This window comes from Lithobates pipiens, unplaced genomic scaffold (assembly GCF_037356315.1).
Source record: "Lithobates pipiens isolate NorthernLeopardFrog02 unplaced genomic scaffold, aLitPip1_a1.2 Scaffold_8, whole genome shotgun sequence".
Taxonomy (NCBI): Eukaryota; Metazoa; Chordata; class Amphibia; order Anura; family Ranidae; genus Lithobates; species Lithobates pipiens.
The window spans coordinates 47771621-47789833 of NW_027507903.1; the positions used below are offsets into that span (position 1 = coordinate 47771621).

General features: G+C 41.1%; 1 protein-coding gene across 3 annotated transcripts in view; it reads right to left on the minus strand.

Moving 5' to 3' along the window:
- The window catches only part of MAN2A2 (mannosidase alpha class 2A member 2), a 215596-nt gene that overhangs the window by 70801 nt on the left and 126582 nt on the right, over positions 1-18213 (minus strand). For all 3 annotated transcript variants that reach the window (XM_077469210.1, XM_077469208.1, XM_077469209.1), the window contains exons 5-8: positions 11736-11907; positions 6340-6467; positions 6018-6191; positions 1981-2167 (exon numbers count right to left, since the gene is read on the minus strand). In XM_077469210.1, coding sequence (XP_077325336.1) covers positions 1981-2167; positions 6018-6191; positions 6340-6467; positions 11736-11907 — 661 coding nt within the window. The remainder of the gene's footprint in view (positions 1-1980; positions 2168-6017; positions 6192-6339; positions 6468-11735; positions 11908-18213) is intronic.

Genomic DNA, 18213 nt, shown 5'->3' on the forward strand with positions numbered 1-18213 from the left:
AGTCTGTGCATGTGGTGCTGTGGGCTCGCAGACGTTACGGGAGCTCGCCTGCAGGTCCGGCGGACTCTATGTTCGCTGGCCACCCGTGATCACGGGAAAGAGCCAGAACAGAGATCTGTCAATGTAAACAAACAGATCCCCATTCTGACAGGAGGGGAGAGAGAGATCAGCTGTTCCCAGTGATCAGGAACAAAGATCTCTCTTCTCCCAGGCAGCCCATCCCCCATACAGTTAGAAACATCTCCCAGGGAACACAGTTCCTTGATCGCCCCCTAGTGTTAACCCCTTCCCTGCCAGTGTCATTTATACAGTGATCAGTGCATTTTTAAAGCACTGATCACTGTATTGGTGTCACTGGTCCCCAAAAAGTGTCACTCAGCGTCAGATTTGACCATTGCAGTTCCGCTAAAAATCGCAGAGCGCCGCCATTACCAGTTAACAATAAAAAAAAAAAAGTCCATAAATCTTTTCTCCATTTTCGGGACGCTATAACTTTTGCGCAAACAAATCAATATGCGCTTATTGCAATTTTTTTTAACAAAAATAATGTAGCAGAATACATATTGGCCTAAACTGACGAATACAATTTATTCAAAATTGACGCTTTTTTTCTGTTTATAGTGCAAAAAATAAAAAAAATGCAGAGGTGATCAAATACCATCAAAAGAAAGCTCTATTTGTGAAAAAAAAAAAAAAAAAGGATACCAATTTTGTTTGGGTACAACATCGCATGACTGCGCAATTGTCAGTTAAAGCGACGCAATGAGGTATCGCAAAAAATGGCCTGGTCATGAAGGGGGTAAATCCTTCTGGGGCTGACTTAGAGAGGATCTGCAAAGAGGAGTGGGACAATATCCCTCCTGAGATGTGTGCAAACCTGGTGGCCAACTACAAGAAATGTCTGACCTACGATTGCCAAGATGGGTTTTGCCACCAAGTACTAAGTCACATTTGTGAAGGGGTCAAATACGGATTTCACTCATTAAAATGGAATTCAATTTACAACTTTTTTGAAATGCGTTTTTCTGGATATTTTTGCTGTTATTCTGTCTCTCACTGTTAAAATAAACCTACCATTAAAACTATAGACTGATCATTTCTTTGTCAGTGGGCAAACGTACAAAATCAGCAGGGGATCAGATCCCCTCGCTGTACATAATATAACTGGGTACTGGGAACATTTATAGGTAAAGTTGATCCAAAGAATATCCGACTGCCTCTCGGGGGATCAGGAAGGATTTTTTTTTACCCTGGTGCAGCAAATTGGATCATGGTTTGCTGGGGTTTTTCGCCTTCCTCTGGATCAACTGTGGTTACAAGATTGTGTATATGGGATTTTTTTAAATAATTGATTTGGCTGAATCAGATGGACTTGTGTCTTTTTACAACCTATGTAACTATGTACTGTAGTGCAAGGGCTTGCCTGACTGCATACAAATTTAAAAGTGTTTGGGTTTGACCATGCAACATGTTCAGCATCAGACGCCTTGCGCCCCCCACTCCTTTAGCAGGGAGCCTTGGACCTTCTCCCCATGCTCGCTGCCACAGTTTAAAGAGAGCGCAGCCATGCGTAGCTCCGCCAACGTCATTGATTCACAGATCCCTGTGAATCAATGAATTAGAAGTACTGACATCCTTTGTGATGTCGGTTTGTAGCTCTCAAATTACCACGGCCATGTTGAGCACTGTGGTAGTTCATCAATTCTTCCTGTCAGTGTAAAACTGTCTGCCCATATGATGTGCGGCAGACCGCTTACACTGACAGTCTGCAGGAGACCTGCATGGCATCAGCAATCTGCTAATCACTGGTGCAATGCTTTCTACGCTCCTAAAATAAAATACAGAAAAAGCACATTTCTTACCTGCAAAAAAATGTGCATTTATGATTTTTTGTTAAAAGATGCACTTAGCCTTTAAATAAAAGGCCAGTGTGTAGCTATAAAATACAGGCAAACTACAAATTTCATGTCTTTTACCTACCGTTCAGCCACATTTGACTCTGTGATTGCTCTTGGTGGTGATTTCCATGGACAATTGATTCTACCTCCAGGCAAGCGCCTGAAATCAAACTGGCAGCAGATCTTGGGATCGGGGCCGCATGTGTGCGGAACATCATAGCTATAAAATGGCATCATGTGGCAGAAGATGTCAGTGTCGGAATCTGGATCTGAAAACGATACCATAAAAAGGAAACTATTTAGGCTTTTAAATAACCAAATACATATGATGTTTATGCCACCCCATCCAATAGCAGTGTAGAATATTTAACAAATATATTTATAGCCCTTAAACTATAAAGGCTCCCATAGATTGTCTTAAAGGACGACAGTCGGCGTGTTTCTTTGTGTCTGCCGAGCACTGCCTTGACTCCAGGCCTCAAAGAGTAGATCGAGCTAAACACCTCAATACATTCAAGTGTTCAGTGAAGCATTTTCTAAGCAGCCTTTCACTATAGAAAAATAAATTGTGCCTGCAGTGTTTGTTGAAGAGGAACCTGCTGTTCTCACTTGCACCTTGAAAAGAAGGCAGCATGAAGATTTACAAAACAGAAAATCTTAAAAAGGGTATAAATTCCACGTGTTACATTACACAAACTCATACACACAAGAAACGCAGAGCGGTCCACGCACAACCAGATTTTATCTTAGGTTTCACAAATTGTCAATGATATTTTAGTGTTTTGGAGTAAAGCATAAGTTTACCTCTGAGAACGTTGGGAACCCATTTTTAGGGTGGAACTGTAACATGTTCTCCCTGCTGCAGCCGCTCCCCAACCCGCCGCCTTCAAATGATGGGAATCTTCTCCCCAAACTCACTGTCACAATAAAAAAAAATAAAAAAAAACACAGCCGTGCAGGGCTCCACCCACCTGGCCGCTTCATTCATTCACACAGTTCTGAGAATGGGAGAACTACAAGTACTGCCATCCTTTGTGGCTACTAGCTTGTAGTTCTCAAAGAATCACTAGGGCGCTGTTGAGTGTTCTAAGTAGTTCATTGTTTCTTCAGAAACAAGCAGACAGTTTACATACAACAAAATAGTGTAGCGCTATTCATACAAGAAAATATTAATGTACTCAAAACAGTGACAATATATGAAATCAAAAATGACCGTGAAGGTGAAAACTAAAACATTCAAAGTGTATAAATAAATATACATGCAAGACCTTATAGCAGGGATATTCAATTAGCGGACCTCCAGCTGTTGCAGAACTACAAGTCCCATGAGGCATAGCAAGACTCTGACAGCCACAAGCATGACACCCAGAGGCAGAGGCATGATGGGACTTGTAGTTTGGCAACAGCTGGAGGTCGACTAATTGCATATCCCTGCCTTATAGGCTGTCACCCACAAAAAGCAATAAAACCAAGAGTCCCACAGATTAAATAGTCCAATCAGGTGATGAATGACTCAATAGCCAAAATGGTATAATCAAAATGGATATTGAATGGATCTCAAAAAGGTAGAAATTAGATGGAAAGATGAAACACTCTTATGTGTTGGAAACAAGTACCATATGGCAATGTATCATACGAGCTTGTATCGCTAAAACCACTAGTGCAAGGGGAAACCGAGCCAAGCTGGATCCAGGAAAATCAGGACTGAAAGACGGCCATCAGAAAATGCAGCACCTATCTGAACCAATGATCTTGCGATGGAACCACTCCAAAGGAATCCGATGCGGTGCACTCAAATAGCTCAACAAGAATCCAATGCAACATAGGAAATATGGAAAAATTTAAAAAACTCCAATGGTGCAGGTCAAAAATTGCTAAAAACTTTATTCACATCTTATATAAAAACAGATGTGACAAATAAATGTGATCACATAGAATATAAAAAAAACATATAAAAGCAATGTGGAAAGTACAAGATGAGCGTACCCTTGGGTCACTGTATATTGTCACTGTTTGAGTACATTAATATTTTCTTGTATAAATAGCACTACACTATTTTGTTGTATATAATCTTTGGACTTTGTTTGAGTGTTAGCAGCTTTTTGTTCACCGTTTTGGGTTTAGAGCAGTATTTTTTCACTTTCACAGACAAATTACATAGACAGTGTGCAGGAGTCGTGTAACTGCGATCTGCTGTTGGGTGCAATGCTTTGCAGCTGCCAGTAAAAAAATAAAAAAATAAACATTTGTTTATCTGCAAAAAGATGTGCATTTATTTTATTTTTTACAAAGGTGAACTTATCCTTTAATACATTTGCAGACACAGATTTACTAAAACTGGTGCACACAGAATCTGGTGTAGCTGTGCATAGTAACCAATCAGATTCTAACTTCAGCTTGTTCAATTAAAATATAACTAAAAGCAAAAATTTTTTCGTTTTGGGTAGAGTGGACAGGGTTTAGAATACCCATTATTTTTCTATTGTAGTCTGTGCCCCTGTTAGGGGATTCATCCTCTCTATTTGTCCTGTTTAGCATTATCATTGAAAGTGGAAGGAAAATCCCAAATTTTGCATAGTCCTTAGAAAAGTAAGTGAGGGCAAATCTTCCAATGGGACACTAGTTCTGGTGACCTGGGGGGCCCCAACGGATTCCCCTAATTTCCTCTCACTTCCTTTGGCTATGGGACAGGAAGTGAAGGTAAATCTTCCCCAATGGGACACAGATGGCGAAAAAAAAAAAAAAAAAAAAAAAACCGACAGGGGTTACAACCCTACTATACATCCAAAATGTGAAAAAAGTTTTGCCTATAGTTCTTCTTTAATCTTTGACAATAAAATCTAGAAGCTGATTGGTTACTATGCACAGCTGCACCAGATTCTGTGTGCTCCAGTTTTAGTAAACCCCCCCTCCATAGCACGCAAGTGCAATCAATCCTGTCTGACTTCCAATTGATCGATTGGTTTCTATATATGATTTCAAGTTTTGGTTCTTGAACTGGTCGCTGAATAAGGACATTTACCAAAAATTCTAACAAACTTCTCTGATTAATTGGGCTACTTAAATGGAATATTTATTTAGGCCCCTTTCACACATGCGGACAGTATGTCCGTATTTCATCCATCCGTTTGCGGATGAAATACGGACATACATGCATCCCTATGGGACAGCGGGTGTCTGCGGATGAACATCCGCAGACACCTGCTATTGTCCGCCTCCGCAACAGTCCGATTCTGCAGACGGAGAAAAATCCTATTTTCCATCAGTCTGCAGAGCGGATCGGATGAACACGGACAGACGGTCCGTGCTCATCCGATCCCTATAGAGGAGAGCGGAGAGCTGACAGGGCGGTCCCTGCACAGAGTGCGGAGACCGCCCTGTCTGCCGCCGGCTGGCTCAGCGGGGACAACGGAGCGATCCCAGCTGAGCGAGTGGATCATCACGGGGCGGATCATTACTGATCCGTCCCATGTGAAAGGGGCCTTAAATTTGTGCTGTAATTACTTTTACAGTCTGAGAAACTGACAGGGCTCATGATCTGCCTGCCTCCCAGGCACTTCACTGTGCCCAAGGCTGTTAGTAAGAGCTAGTAAAGTAAAAACATACACCACGTGCACATTTCTGTACAGGATCATCCATCTCCCAATTTGGTGTGTATAGATACGAGCAAACGTAGACATGCATAAGTGTGAGAAAACAAGTGTAATCACTGGAGTAGCTCTACACCCAGAAGTTATGCAACATAAGCACATAGATATTTAATAAGTGAACATTAAATATTCTGCATGTGACCGCAAATTATTAATTGTTTAGTTAATTTAGCAAATTATTTTAAGGTCAGAAATAAAAAAGGGAGATGACGCCACACAAAGAAGAAAGGCAAATAAGGGAATACCGAGATCAGCACATTTGATGATGCAGCTGAGCTTTTGATGGGAGCCCCCCCCCCAATCATCAGATTTTTACCGACAGTAACTATAAAAAAAAGGAAACTGCCATACAGGATGCTGCAGATGTGCACTCGACGACAGACTGGCTGGAAGCACATTTGATAACCTCAGCAGAAACCTTCAAACCCACACATTCAGGAGAAGTGCCAAAAACCTCTCGTTTCCATACCCCACGTCTGTCTCCACATAAACTCCAGACTTCGAGTGGCTGCAAAATGCTTCTTGATGGAGTAATGCACTCTCTGAATTAGCATGCTGGTTATATTGGAGCGTTTTAGAAGGTATGGCATGGTGGAGCTGTGCCCAAAAGGATCCACCGCCCATCCTGACTTTGGGTTAACACCTTTCAAGAGAAAAAAAGGATCCAATTAACAGAAAATGTCTTTATTAAGCTAAAGTTATTTGGGTAATAAGTTTCATTGTTCATTAGTAACTACAGAAACATTGCTGCCCTCTAACCCAAGCCTATTCAAACAAAATGGTTTCCATACCAATATTTTTCTTCAGCCATTGGTGGCCTTCAATCATCTGGTCGATTATGGCAAAGTAATGAGTATTGGCTTCATCAGGCATCACCCAGCCACCAGTTGTCATCTCCAGTTGGCCATTAGCAACTAACCTTTGGAGAGGAAACACGCAGATCAACGAGACTAGGCATGCTTCAACAAATAAAGCATAGAAGTATCAAGTAAATATACATTTATTATTGAGTAAAACAGATTATATATATACATACATACATACACACACTATACATATTTTATATATATATATATATATATATATATATATATATATATATATATAAAATGCGTGTGTATGTGTATGTGTGTGTGTATATATATATATATATATATATATATATATATATATATATATATATATATATATATATACACACACACACACACACACACACACACACACACACACACAGCGGGGAAACGAAGTATCGAATATGTTACCATTTTTCTAGGTAAATATATTTCTAAAGGCGCTATTGACTTGAAACTTTTCAGCACTTGTCAGTACTAACCCATGCAATCCAAACGTACAAAGAAACCTAAACAAATACATTCAGAAATTAATATGTGTAATAAAATGAAATGACCTGGGGAACAAGTATTGAACATGCTATCTGAAATGTATTTAATATTTCGTACAAAATCTTGTTGGCAATGAAAGCGTTAAGATGCCTCCTGTATGGGGAAACTAGTCACATGCATTGCTCAGGTGTGATTTTGGCCCATTCTTCCACAGTCTTCAAATCTTGAAGGTTCCATGGGCCTCTTCTATGAACTCTGATCTTTAGTTCTTTCCGTTGATTTTCTATTGGATTTAAGACAGGTGATTGGCTGGGCCATTCTAGCAGCTTTTTTTCCTCATAAACCAATTGAGTTTCCTTGGCTTTGTGTTTGGGATCATTGTCTTGCTGAAACGTCCACCCTCGGTTCATTTTAATCATCTGGTAGATGGCAGAAGATTTTTATCAAGAATGTCTTTTGCATTCATCCTTCCTTCAATGATATGAAGTTTGCCAGTACTGTATTTTGAAAAACAGACCCACACCATGATGTTCCCACCTTCAAACATCACTGTTGGTATGGGGGTGTTTTTGGGGTGATGTGCATTGCCATTTGACCTCCAAAGATGGCGTGTACTATGGCATTCAAAGAGTTACATTTTGGTCTCATATGACCTGACTATATTCTCCCCGTATTTCACAGGCTTGTCTAAATGTTGTGCAGGAAACATTAAAGGAGCTTCATGCTTTTTCTTCAGCAATGGAGTCTTGCATGGTGATCGTGCCTACAGGCCATGGCGGTTGAGTGCATTACTTATTGTATTCTTTGAAACAATTGTACCTGCCAATTCCAGGTCTTTCTGAAACTCTCCACAAGTGGTCCTTGGCTCTTGGATGACTCTTCTGATAATTTCTTTTCACTCCTCTGTCAGAAATCCTGCAAGGAGCAACTGGTTGTGGCTGGTTTATGGTGAAATTATGTTCTTTCCACTTCCGGATTATGGCCCCCACAGTGCACACTGGAACATTCAGAAGTCTAGAAATCCTTATATAATCAATGCCATTAGTATGTTATGCAACAATAAGGTTGTGAAGGTCTTGAGAGAGCTCTTTGCTTTTACTTATCATGAGTTGTTTCTTGTGTGACATCTTGGTAGTAAGAAAACCTTTTTATAGGTCATCAGTTGAGACTGAAACAGTGGGTATTAACTAGCACTGACAAGGGGTAGGATTGCTTTCTAATTACTAATAGATTTCAGTTGGTGTCTTGGCTTTTTGTGCCTTTTTGTATCGCCCTTTCTTCATGTGTTCAATACTTTTTCCCTGTGTCATTCTGTTTTATTACACATAACTTAATTTCTGAACGTATTTGTTTTGGTTTCTTTGTATGTATAGATTGCATGGGTTGTTACCTACATATGGTGAAAATTCCATGTCAATAGCACCTTTAGAAATATATTTACCCAGAAAAATGGTAATGTGTTCAATACTTAATTTTACCTGACATACACTATCTCAAAAAAAGTGAGTACACCCCTCACATTTTTGTAAATATATTTTATTTAACACTGAAGAAATGACACTTTGCTACAATGTAAAGTAGTGAGTGTACAGCTTGTATAAAAAAGTGTAAATTTGCTTTCCCCTCAAAATAACTCACACAGCCATTAATGTCTAAACCGCTGGCAAAAAAGTTAGTACACCCCTAAGTATAAATGTCCAAATTGTGCCCAATTAGCCATTTTCCCTCCTCGGTGTCATGTGACTTGTTAGTGTTACAAGGTCTCAGGTGTGAATGGGGAGCAGGTGTGTTAAATTTGGTGTCATCGCTCACACCAGAGGCGTAACTAGAAACTTCAGGGCCCCATTGCAGGAAACCATGATGGGCCTCCCTGCCCCTTCCATCCGAGCCCCAGGCTTCCAATTTTGGGAGGGTATTCATGGACATCCTCCCAGGACCCTGCTTCCCGAATGCCCCCTGGGACATGCATCCAGAGCAATCACAGTGGCCCTTTACCATGAGATCAGCTGATCACATGTAAACAGTCTTTATGGTTATTCGCAACCCTTTCCTCCCACGCTGTGTCTGTGTGAGGAAAGGACTATCGTTAACTGTCAAAAATGTCAGTAAATTGTTTACATTGATAATCAGTGCTCCAATCATCAGTGCCATCTATCACTGATCATCAGTGCCATCTATCATTGCTCATCAATGCCGCCTATCAGTGCTCATCAATGCCACCCATCAGTGCTCATCAATGCCACCCATCAGTGCTCATCAATGCCACCCATCAGTGCTCATCAATGCCACCCATCAGTGCTCATCAATGCCACCCATCAGTGCTCATCAATGCCACCCATCAGTGCTCATCAATGCCACCCATCAGTGCTCATCAATGCCACCCATCAGTGCTCATCAATGCCACCCATCAGTGCTCATCAATGCCACCCATCAGTGCTCATCAATGCCACCCATCAGTGCTCATCAATGCCACCCATCAGTGCTCATCAATGCCACCCATCAGTGCTCATCATGCCACCCATCAGTGCCCATCAATGCCACCCATCAGTGCTGCCTATCAGTGCTCATTAATGCCGCCTATTAGTGCCCATAAATTCTGCCTATCAGCACCACCTATCAGTGCTCATTAATGCCGCCTAACAGTGTCCTTCAGTGCCACCTATCAGTACTCTTCAATGCTGCCAATCAGTGCAATCTATCAGTGCTCAATGCTGCCCGAGTTCTGCCCATCAGTGTTCCTCAGGGCCCATCAGTGCAGCCTATGAGTTCTATCTATCAGTGCAGCCTATCAGTGCACATTAGTGCCTCCTATCAGTGCTACCTAACAGTGCTCATCAATGCAGCCTGTGCCCATCAGTGCCCCCTATCAGTGCCTTTAATCAGTGCCGCCCGCCTTCTCAGGACAGCATATCTCTGAGCGGAGAGCGTGTATCTTGTGGGACAGCAGCACAGAGTCGGCATTGACAGTTCTATCTCCCCCTCCGTCCGTCCTCTCTCGCACAGGATGAGAGAGGACACAGCTGATCTGCTCCCCCTTCTTCCCTTTCCCTTACCTGTGTGTGCTCTGTGGGAAATGTGAGCTTGTTAGCTTTGCACTTGACTGCCCGAGGAGCACACAGAGGAGGGGGGAGAAGGGGGAGCCGATCAGCTGTGTCCTCTCTCATCCCGTGTGAGAGAGGATGGACGGAGGGGGAGATAGAACTGTCAATGCTGGCTCTGTGCTGCTGTTCCATGAGAGACACGCTTTCTGCTCAGAGCCATGTGAATAGCAAACACCGCTGCCCCCCCCCTACAGTGACGGAATGCCAGGGCCCCGTCACAAGATGCGACTGTTGCGACCCTGGTAATTCCGCCACTGGCTCTCACTCTCTCATACTGGTTACTGGAAGTTCAACATGGCACCTCATGGCAAAGAACTCTCTGGAGGATCTAAAAAAAATAATTGTTGCTCTACATAAAGATGGCCTAAGCTATAGGAAGATTGCCAAGACCCTGAAACTGAGCTGCAGCACGGTGGCCAAGACCATACAGCGGTTTAACAGGACATGTTACACTCAGAACAGGCCTTCGCCATGGTTGACCAAAGAAGTTGAGTGCACATGCTCAGTGTCATATCCAGAGGTTGTCTTTGGGAAATAGACGTATGAGTGCTGGCCAGCATTGCTGAAGAGGTTGAAGGGGTGTAGGGGGTCAGCCTGTCAGCGCTCAGACCATACCCCACACACTTCATCAGATTGGTCTGCATGGCTGTTGTCTAAAGATGATGCACAAGAAAGCCCACAGTTTGCTGAAGACAAGCAGACTAAGGGCATGGATTACTGGAACCATGTCCTGTGGTCTGGTGAGACCAAGATAAACGTTTTTGGTTCAGATGGTGTCAAGCGTGTGTGGTGGCAACCAGGTGAGGAGTACAAAGACAAGTGTGTCTTGCCTACAGTCAAGCATGATGGCGGGAGTGTCATGGTCTGGGGCTGCATGAGTGCTGCCAGCACTGGGGAACTACAGTTCATTGAGGGAAACATGAATCCCAGTGATTTAGACATTAATGGCTGTGTGTTGCGTTGTTTTGACGAGACAGCAAATTTACACTGTTATACAAGCTGTACACTCACTACTTTACATTGCAGCAAAGTGTAATTTCTTCAGTGTTGTCACATGAAAGATATAATAAAATATTTACAAAAATGTGAGGGGTGTACTCACTTTTGTAAGATACTGTGTAATACACACACACACACACACACACACACACACACACACACATATATATATATATTTTCAGGCAATAGTGGGCTAAAGCTCACTGTCTGTTGATATCATGATATCACTCAGCTGGTCCAGGCTTTGGAAAGACCCCAACCATATGGTCGGGATCCACCCAGATGACTGGATCCGCATCTGGCTTAGCAATCAGCTGAGAGCATAAGCCAGCCCCTCCTGCCCCCCTCCACAGCCCAGCGCTTCAGTGAGCCGTGGGGGAGAACTGAGCGATCAGCAGTGTTTGATCACTCAGTTCTCACTGCAGAGCCAGCAGGGGATCAATACTGGATCCACATAAGTGAGTATAATTGTTTTTTTTTTTTTTTTGTAATGCCATTTTTTTTTTAAATCCTAGCCAGTTCCATCCAAAACTGAAAAAAAGAAAAAAAAAAAAAAAAAGTTTCCTTTAAATTCAGTATAGCTAACAGCATAACCAAAAACTGTGGACAAACCTAAAGATACTTTGCCCCCCTATGACACAAGGTAAGAAGCAGGGTACACACACACACACACACACACACACTTGTCTACGCTAGATATAGACCAAAGGATAAATTTAGGGCAAGAACCCTTAACGCTACCTTCGCACTGCTGCCCTCTTCTGGGAATTGATGTTATCCCACCACTTTGAAAAGAAAGAAATCTCTGACCAGATGAATCTTCGACGTGGATCCTCTTGCAGTTTGACTACCATATTGTTTAGGATATGCTGAGTCTGGTCATAGTAATATTTATCAAATGTTTTTATCCAGCCTGTGAAGCAAATCATATTACTGGTATCAAATTACTTGATCATAAACTCACAGTTCCTCAATCAATTTAACGGCCATTTTCCAATCACAACTTGAAACCTTCAATAAGAAAAAAGTAAACTGTTTATAACAATTCCCTACACAGTCCAAATAATGGGCAGCACACCGATGATGTTCAACTCCAGCCAACATTTATTGAAAAGACAGCACACCGTTCACTCTCACCTAAAGCTTTGCCCCCAAAATGTTTCATCCATAGAAGGGCTTAATTATAGGGAAAAATGTTGGGGGTACGACTTTAGGTAGGAGTGAGAAGTGTGTGATGCCATTCCAAAAAGCCTTGGCTGGAGTTGAACCTCTTCGGTGTGTGACCTGTTATTTAGATGGTGGACTACAGTGGAACAAGAGCAGACTTCAAGGTCTTGGCATCTGGATGATTAGGATGCAGGCTGGCCTGAGCAGTGAAAGGGGGCGAGTTCATCTAACCTCCCTACACATTGCACATACTAATCCATGCTGTCGCAAGACATACCTCCCAACTTTTTGAGATGGGAATGAGGGACACCTATCAGCAAAAGTATGCAGGCATAAGACACACCCCTTGCCACGCCCCCTTAAAGGAGAATTGTAAAAAAAAAATAAGATTGGTTAAACCCTCAAGTGTTTTTTTTTTTACCACTACTTCCTTTATACTGGGTTTTGGAATTTACAAATGCAGCAATTTAGAAATCAGATGAAAGATTTAGCGCTGGGAAACACTTTTTGATAGATAAAAAGTGCATTTTATATACATCTATATAGAGCAGACCAAAATGAGGGACAAATGAGGAGGAATGAGGAACAGAGGGACATTGTTTCAAATCACGGACAGTCCCTCGAAATCAGGGACAGTTGGGAGCTATGTCAAGAAGAGACACAAAGCATACTGGGGTTTGATTTACTAAAGGCAAATACGCTGTTTGCAAGGAAATTTTCCCTTAACTTAGTGAATGTGGTGAAAATTCACTTTGCGAAAAATAACCAAACACTTGCAAGGAAATTCAAAAACTATTTTTGCTTGCACATTACTGGATGGAAGTCAGCAGAGCCTCATTCATTAAAGCGGTAATAAACCACAGTGGACGGGGAAAAAAAAACATCCCCTGCAGGGCAGTGTCATAATGTGCTAGTTTGCATCGCATACTAGCACATCATGAGAGACTTACCCTTATGCCGCGTACACACGATCGGAATTCTCGTCGGAAAAAGCTCTGATGGTTTTCCCGACGGAATTCGGCTCAAGCTGTCTTGCCTACACACGGTCACATCAAATTCCGATCATTTATAACGCGGTGACGTACAACACGTACGACGGGACTAGAAAAAGGAAGTTCAATAGCCAGTAGCCAATAGCTTCTGTCTCCTAGTTGAATCTGAGCATGCATGATTTTTGGCGTGTCGGAATTGCATACACATGACCGGAATTACCGATAGAAAGTTTTTCAGTCTGGAAAATTGAGAACAAGCCATCAATTTTTGGCTGGCGGAAATTCGGACAGCTAAATACACACGGTCGCATTTTCCAATGAAAAGCTCTCATCGGTCTTTTTCTGGCCGGAAATCCGATCGTGTGTACGCGGCATTAGAAAGAGGCCCTCCAGTGAAACTCTGTCACTGCTGGGAGGGATGACATTCCCCCCCCCCGGTCTTCCTTCTGGATTTACGTCCTCCAGCTACATGAATGGCCGGGGGGAAAGAGGCCGTCACTCCCGCGCAGTAACGTCACCAGCTGCATGCACTTTGAATATCTCCTAGACCAGTGATGGCGAACCTTGGCACCCCAGATGTTTTGGAACTACATTTCCCATGATGCTCATGCACTCTTGCAATGAAGTTTAGCATTATGGGAAATCTAGTTCCAAAACATCTGGGTTGCCAAGGTTCGCCATCACTGTCCTAGACTATGCATGTTTAGGAGTTATTCACAATACCTACAGGTAAGCCTAACTATAGGCTTGCCTGTAGGCACAAGTGGTAGAATTCATCTACCACTTTAAACTAAAGAAAAATTCTTTGCAAAGTGGGCAGCCCATTTGCTCTTACCATCCCGCATTGTGCCTGCATGATCACGTGCTGCTGGTAACAACTGTACTGTAATATGTGGCCCAAACACAGATCTACAGTAAAACCAGCATCAAAGTGTTAAACATAAAGTGTGTGAACTTTCTCCTTGCAGTCCGATATTTCTTTTTCTCAGTGAAAATAACATCCTTTTGTTAGCTGGTATGAAGTTAGACATGAGAACGGCTGTCTTTTGTTTGTTACTAGGAAATTGTATGCTGTCTAGCTGTCTGAAACCTTATAACCCTTTGTACTAACAACTGTATTTCAGAATGTTTTCTCTGCAGCCTAATAGAACCTTACTCTGTTTTATGTTTAAATGCGAAGAAACACTTTTTGTGGACTTGCTACTAAATGAGTTGAAATTCACATCTATAAATGGAGTAAAAATATATATACAAGGAAGAGTTTATTGTTGGCGTTAGTTTTGCAGTGCTTAATAAACAACTGATAAGGATTTATCACACGCAAACAATATATAGTGACAACTCCTCCACAGTATGCATTCTATCAGAGGAATAAGAGAATAATGGACGTGGAAACAGAATTTCACTAGGAAAAGCGCATCTGTGACGGAACGTCCCCCACACTCCGCTTGCGTGCTTCCGTCAGTATACCGCTTCCTAAGTCCTGGAACACAAATCCAATGGATCTGGCCTTAGGAACCCCCAAGAACTAGACAACACCAGTCTTGAAGTACACCAGGAATTATCTTTTATTTGAGATGTCCCACAAATATATACAGTAGGATGACTAAAACCTAACCTAATTAGCATGAGCTAATTATCTAATCATTGACCCAGACTAGTTGTCTGAGAGATAGGACTTTTCAGGGTAAGACTTTGTCTCCTAGCTCACTGATTGACTATTCAATACACATTACCATAAACAAACACAGGGTTAATTAGCACAAACAACAATGTGTGGAATACTCGTACAAGCCAGACTAGACTCATTTACACAACAGACAGGTGGCTGGAGTTGATGAAATTAGCATCTAACAGTTTGTGTCCCAACAGTGTGATTCGGTCTATTGCTAATATGGCAAATACATATCCAGAGTCTGTGTGTCTTGGGGGGGGGGGGGGACATGGATCTGAATCCAGGTAACACCACCTCAGGGGTCCCCAGGCATCCAGCTCACAAAGAGCACCGTTCCCCAAAATGCCAGGGCCCATAATCGCAAGGCAAGAGGCTCGCATTCTGTCCCCTCCAACAGCCTCTGTCCCGGCTAGGTCTGTCACATTAAAAATATATATGCAAGGAAGAGTTTATTGTTGGCGTTAGTTTTGCAGTGCTTAATAAACATCTGATAAGGATTTATCACATGCAAACAATATATAGTGCCAACTCCTCCACAGTATACATTCTATCAGAGGAATAAGAGAATAATGGACGTGGAAACAGAATTTCACTACGAAAAGCGCATCTAAAGCCAACATTTGTGTGTTCGATAAAGTAGGGAGTTAGCATGACTGCCAGGTTTTTGCTGTCTGTGTCCCTGTTGGGAATCCTCATTTTCTCCATTTGACCATTGCCATCAGGAATAAAGGTGAAAGAAAACCACAAAAATGCTGTTAAAACGGGACAAGAATACAGTAGAGGGAAGATCTTCGAGTGAGGATACTTGTTCTGGTGACAACAATCTTTGGAACAGATTTTAATCATTTACTAAATTTGGATTTTGTCCGAAACTTGTGTTGCATACACACGGTCGGACAAAGTTGTCGGAAAATCCGATCGTACGTAACGTGACGACGTTATTTCGTTGCGACGGGACTACGTTCAGGCTAGTAGCCAATAGCTTTGGTCTAGGAATTTGATCTGAGCATGCGTGGCACTTTGTCTGATCAGAATTCTCTACACACAATCGGACAAATTCCGATCGGATCATGTTGTCGGAAAGTTTTATAGCCCAGCTCTAAGACTTTGTCCATCGGATATTCAGACGGAAACAGTCGGATTATCCGTCAAGACAGTCCGATCGGACATTTTCCGTCGGAGTGTCCGACCGTGTGTACAAGGGCTAAGGCTTGTAGATCAGTATTACAGTACCATGTATAGGACCCCAAGTCTTGTTTTTCTATATTACACAATGGTGATACGTACCACTTTATTTCATCTTGTGTTTAACTACTTTAAGACCAGGCCTTTTTGTGACTTTTTTTTTGCTAGAAGATTTCTTAGAACCCCGAAACATATATATAGAGCTGCAACTAACTATTCTTTTCATAATCGATTAGTTAGCCGATTATTGTTTTGATTAATCGGTTAATAACCTTAAAAAAAAAATGTGTGGTGTATAAATTTAGTTCATTTGGAAAGTTTAAAAAAAAAAAAAAAGACAATTTATTCTTAAATATCTCTATGCAGTGGTAAAGATAAATAACCAACAATATGGTTAGGGAGCAAAATATGGAATCCACTCTTAGAATAACAGACAGAAGAGATAGACTGTATATACTATTAGAGGAGATATACTGTATATACTATTAAAGGGCGAATCTAGTAAATATCATCTGACTCAGAGATCAAATTTTTTTATTTAAAAACAAAACAAACAACATCTCGTCTCTCTTTAAGAACATTAGTTTGATTTTCTAATCGTTAGTGGGGTCAAAGCGACTTTAATTTTCATCCACAGTAATGGAAAAATTTGGAAATAGAAAACTTCTTGGTCAAAGGAATTTTCAGACAGGGTATGTGGTTTTTCGTTCAGAAATTACATTCATTTTAAAAACAGAATGTTAAAAACAAGTGAACATTTCTAACATTCTTTCATTCAGCGAATGTACAAAGATTTTTTTGCCTGAATATTCTCTTCTCTGTGGCCAGCATACGGCTCGGTTCACACCTATGCAGCTTCCTTTTGATGCGTTTCTGCAGTGCTTTTTGCTGTGTGTTTTGCTTTTTTGCGCGCGTGATTTTTTTATGCGATTTGCGTTTTTGCATTTTTTCGGCCAATTTGTTGTTGGGCAGATAAAAAAAAAAAAAACACAAATTGTGGCAAAATTTAAGTATATTAAACCAAAAAAAAGCAGTTTTGCATTAAAAAAAAAAAAGTCCCTGACCCTTTCTAAATACGCAGCAGCTGAAAAAAGCATAGATTTGAATGTGTCCCATAGGAAACCATGTAAATGAACTGTAGTGCGTTTCTGCAAAAAGCACCAAACACACAGGTGTGAACCAGGTCTAAGACGTTTAGTAAACTAATGGGGTTAAAAAAAACTAAAATTAGCCCTTTATAGTACAAAAAAAAAAGCAGATAATCACTATTGTAAGGGGTTCATTTTTTTTTACTGTAGAACTGTGAAAGTAATATTTACAGTAGCGATTTGCTCTTTTTGTACTATTGAAAGGGCTTATTTTAGTTTTTTTTTAACCCCATTATGTTACTGGGCGATTAATCGAAAATAGTAATCGATTATGAAATTAATTGATTTGTTGTTTCAGCCCTACATATATATAGATATTTTTTTTTTTAGCAGAGACCCTGGAGAATAAAATGGTGGTCGTTGCAATATTTTATGTCACACTGTATTTGCGCAGCAGTCTTTCAAACGCAATTTTGTTTTAAAAAAGGCACTTTAATTAATTAAAAAAAATAAAAAAAACAGTAAATTTAGTCCAATTTTTTGCATAACGTGAAAGATGTTATGATGAGTAAATAGATACCCAACGCTTGTGCACGCTTGTGGAATGGCGACAAACTACAGTACTTAATCTCCATAGATGACACATTAAATTTTTTTACAGGTTACCTGTTTAGTGCTACAGAGGAGGTCTTACATTAGAATTATTGCTCTCACTCTAATGATTGCGTCCATATTTCACATGTGGTTTAAACACTGTTTACATATGCGGGCGCGACTTGCGCATGCATCCGCTTCTGAAAGCTCGGCGGGATAGGGAGCTTTAAATTTTCAATTTAATTTATTTTTTTAGCACTTTTATTCCTAATAGAAGTAATGTAAATATTTCTTAATAGAAATAAGCATAACGGGTCCTCTTTACTGAGAGATTTGGGGTCAAAAAGACTGAACAAAAAGGATACTTGGGTTGTGGCAGCTAGCTGCAGTATTTATCATCTAAGTAATGATGTACGTTTACATTTAGGTGGTCAAATGTATTGTTTATAAAACTTTTCAATAAAAACCTAAAAAAAGAAACATGTCATTGGGCAAAACATGTAGGCAACCACTGTCTG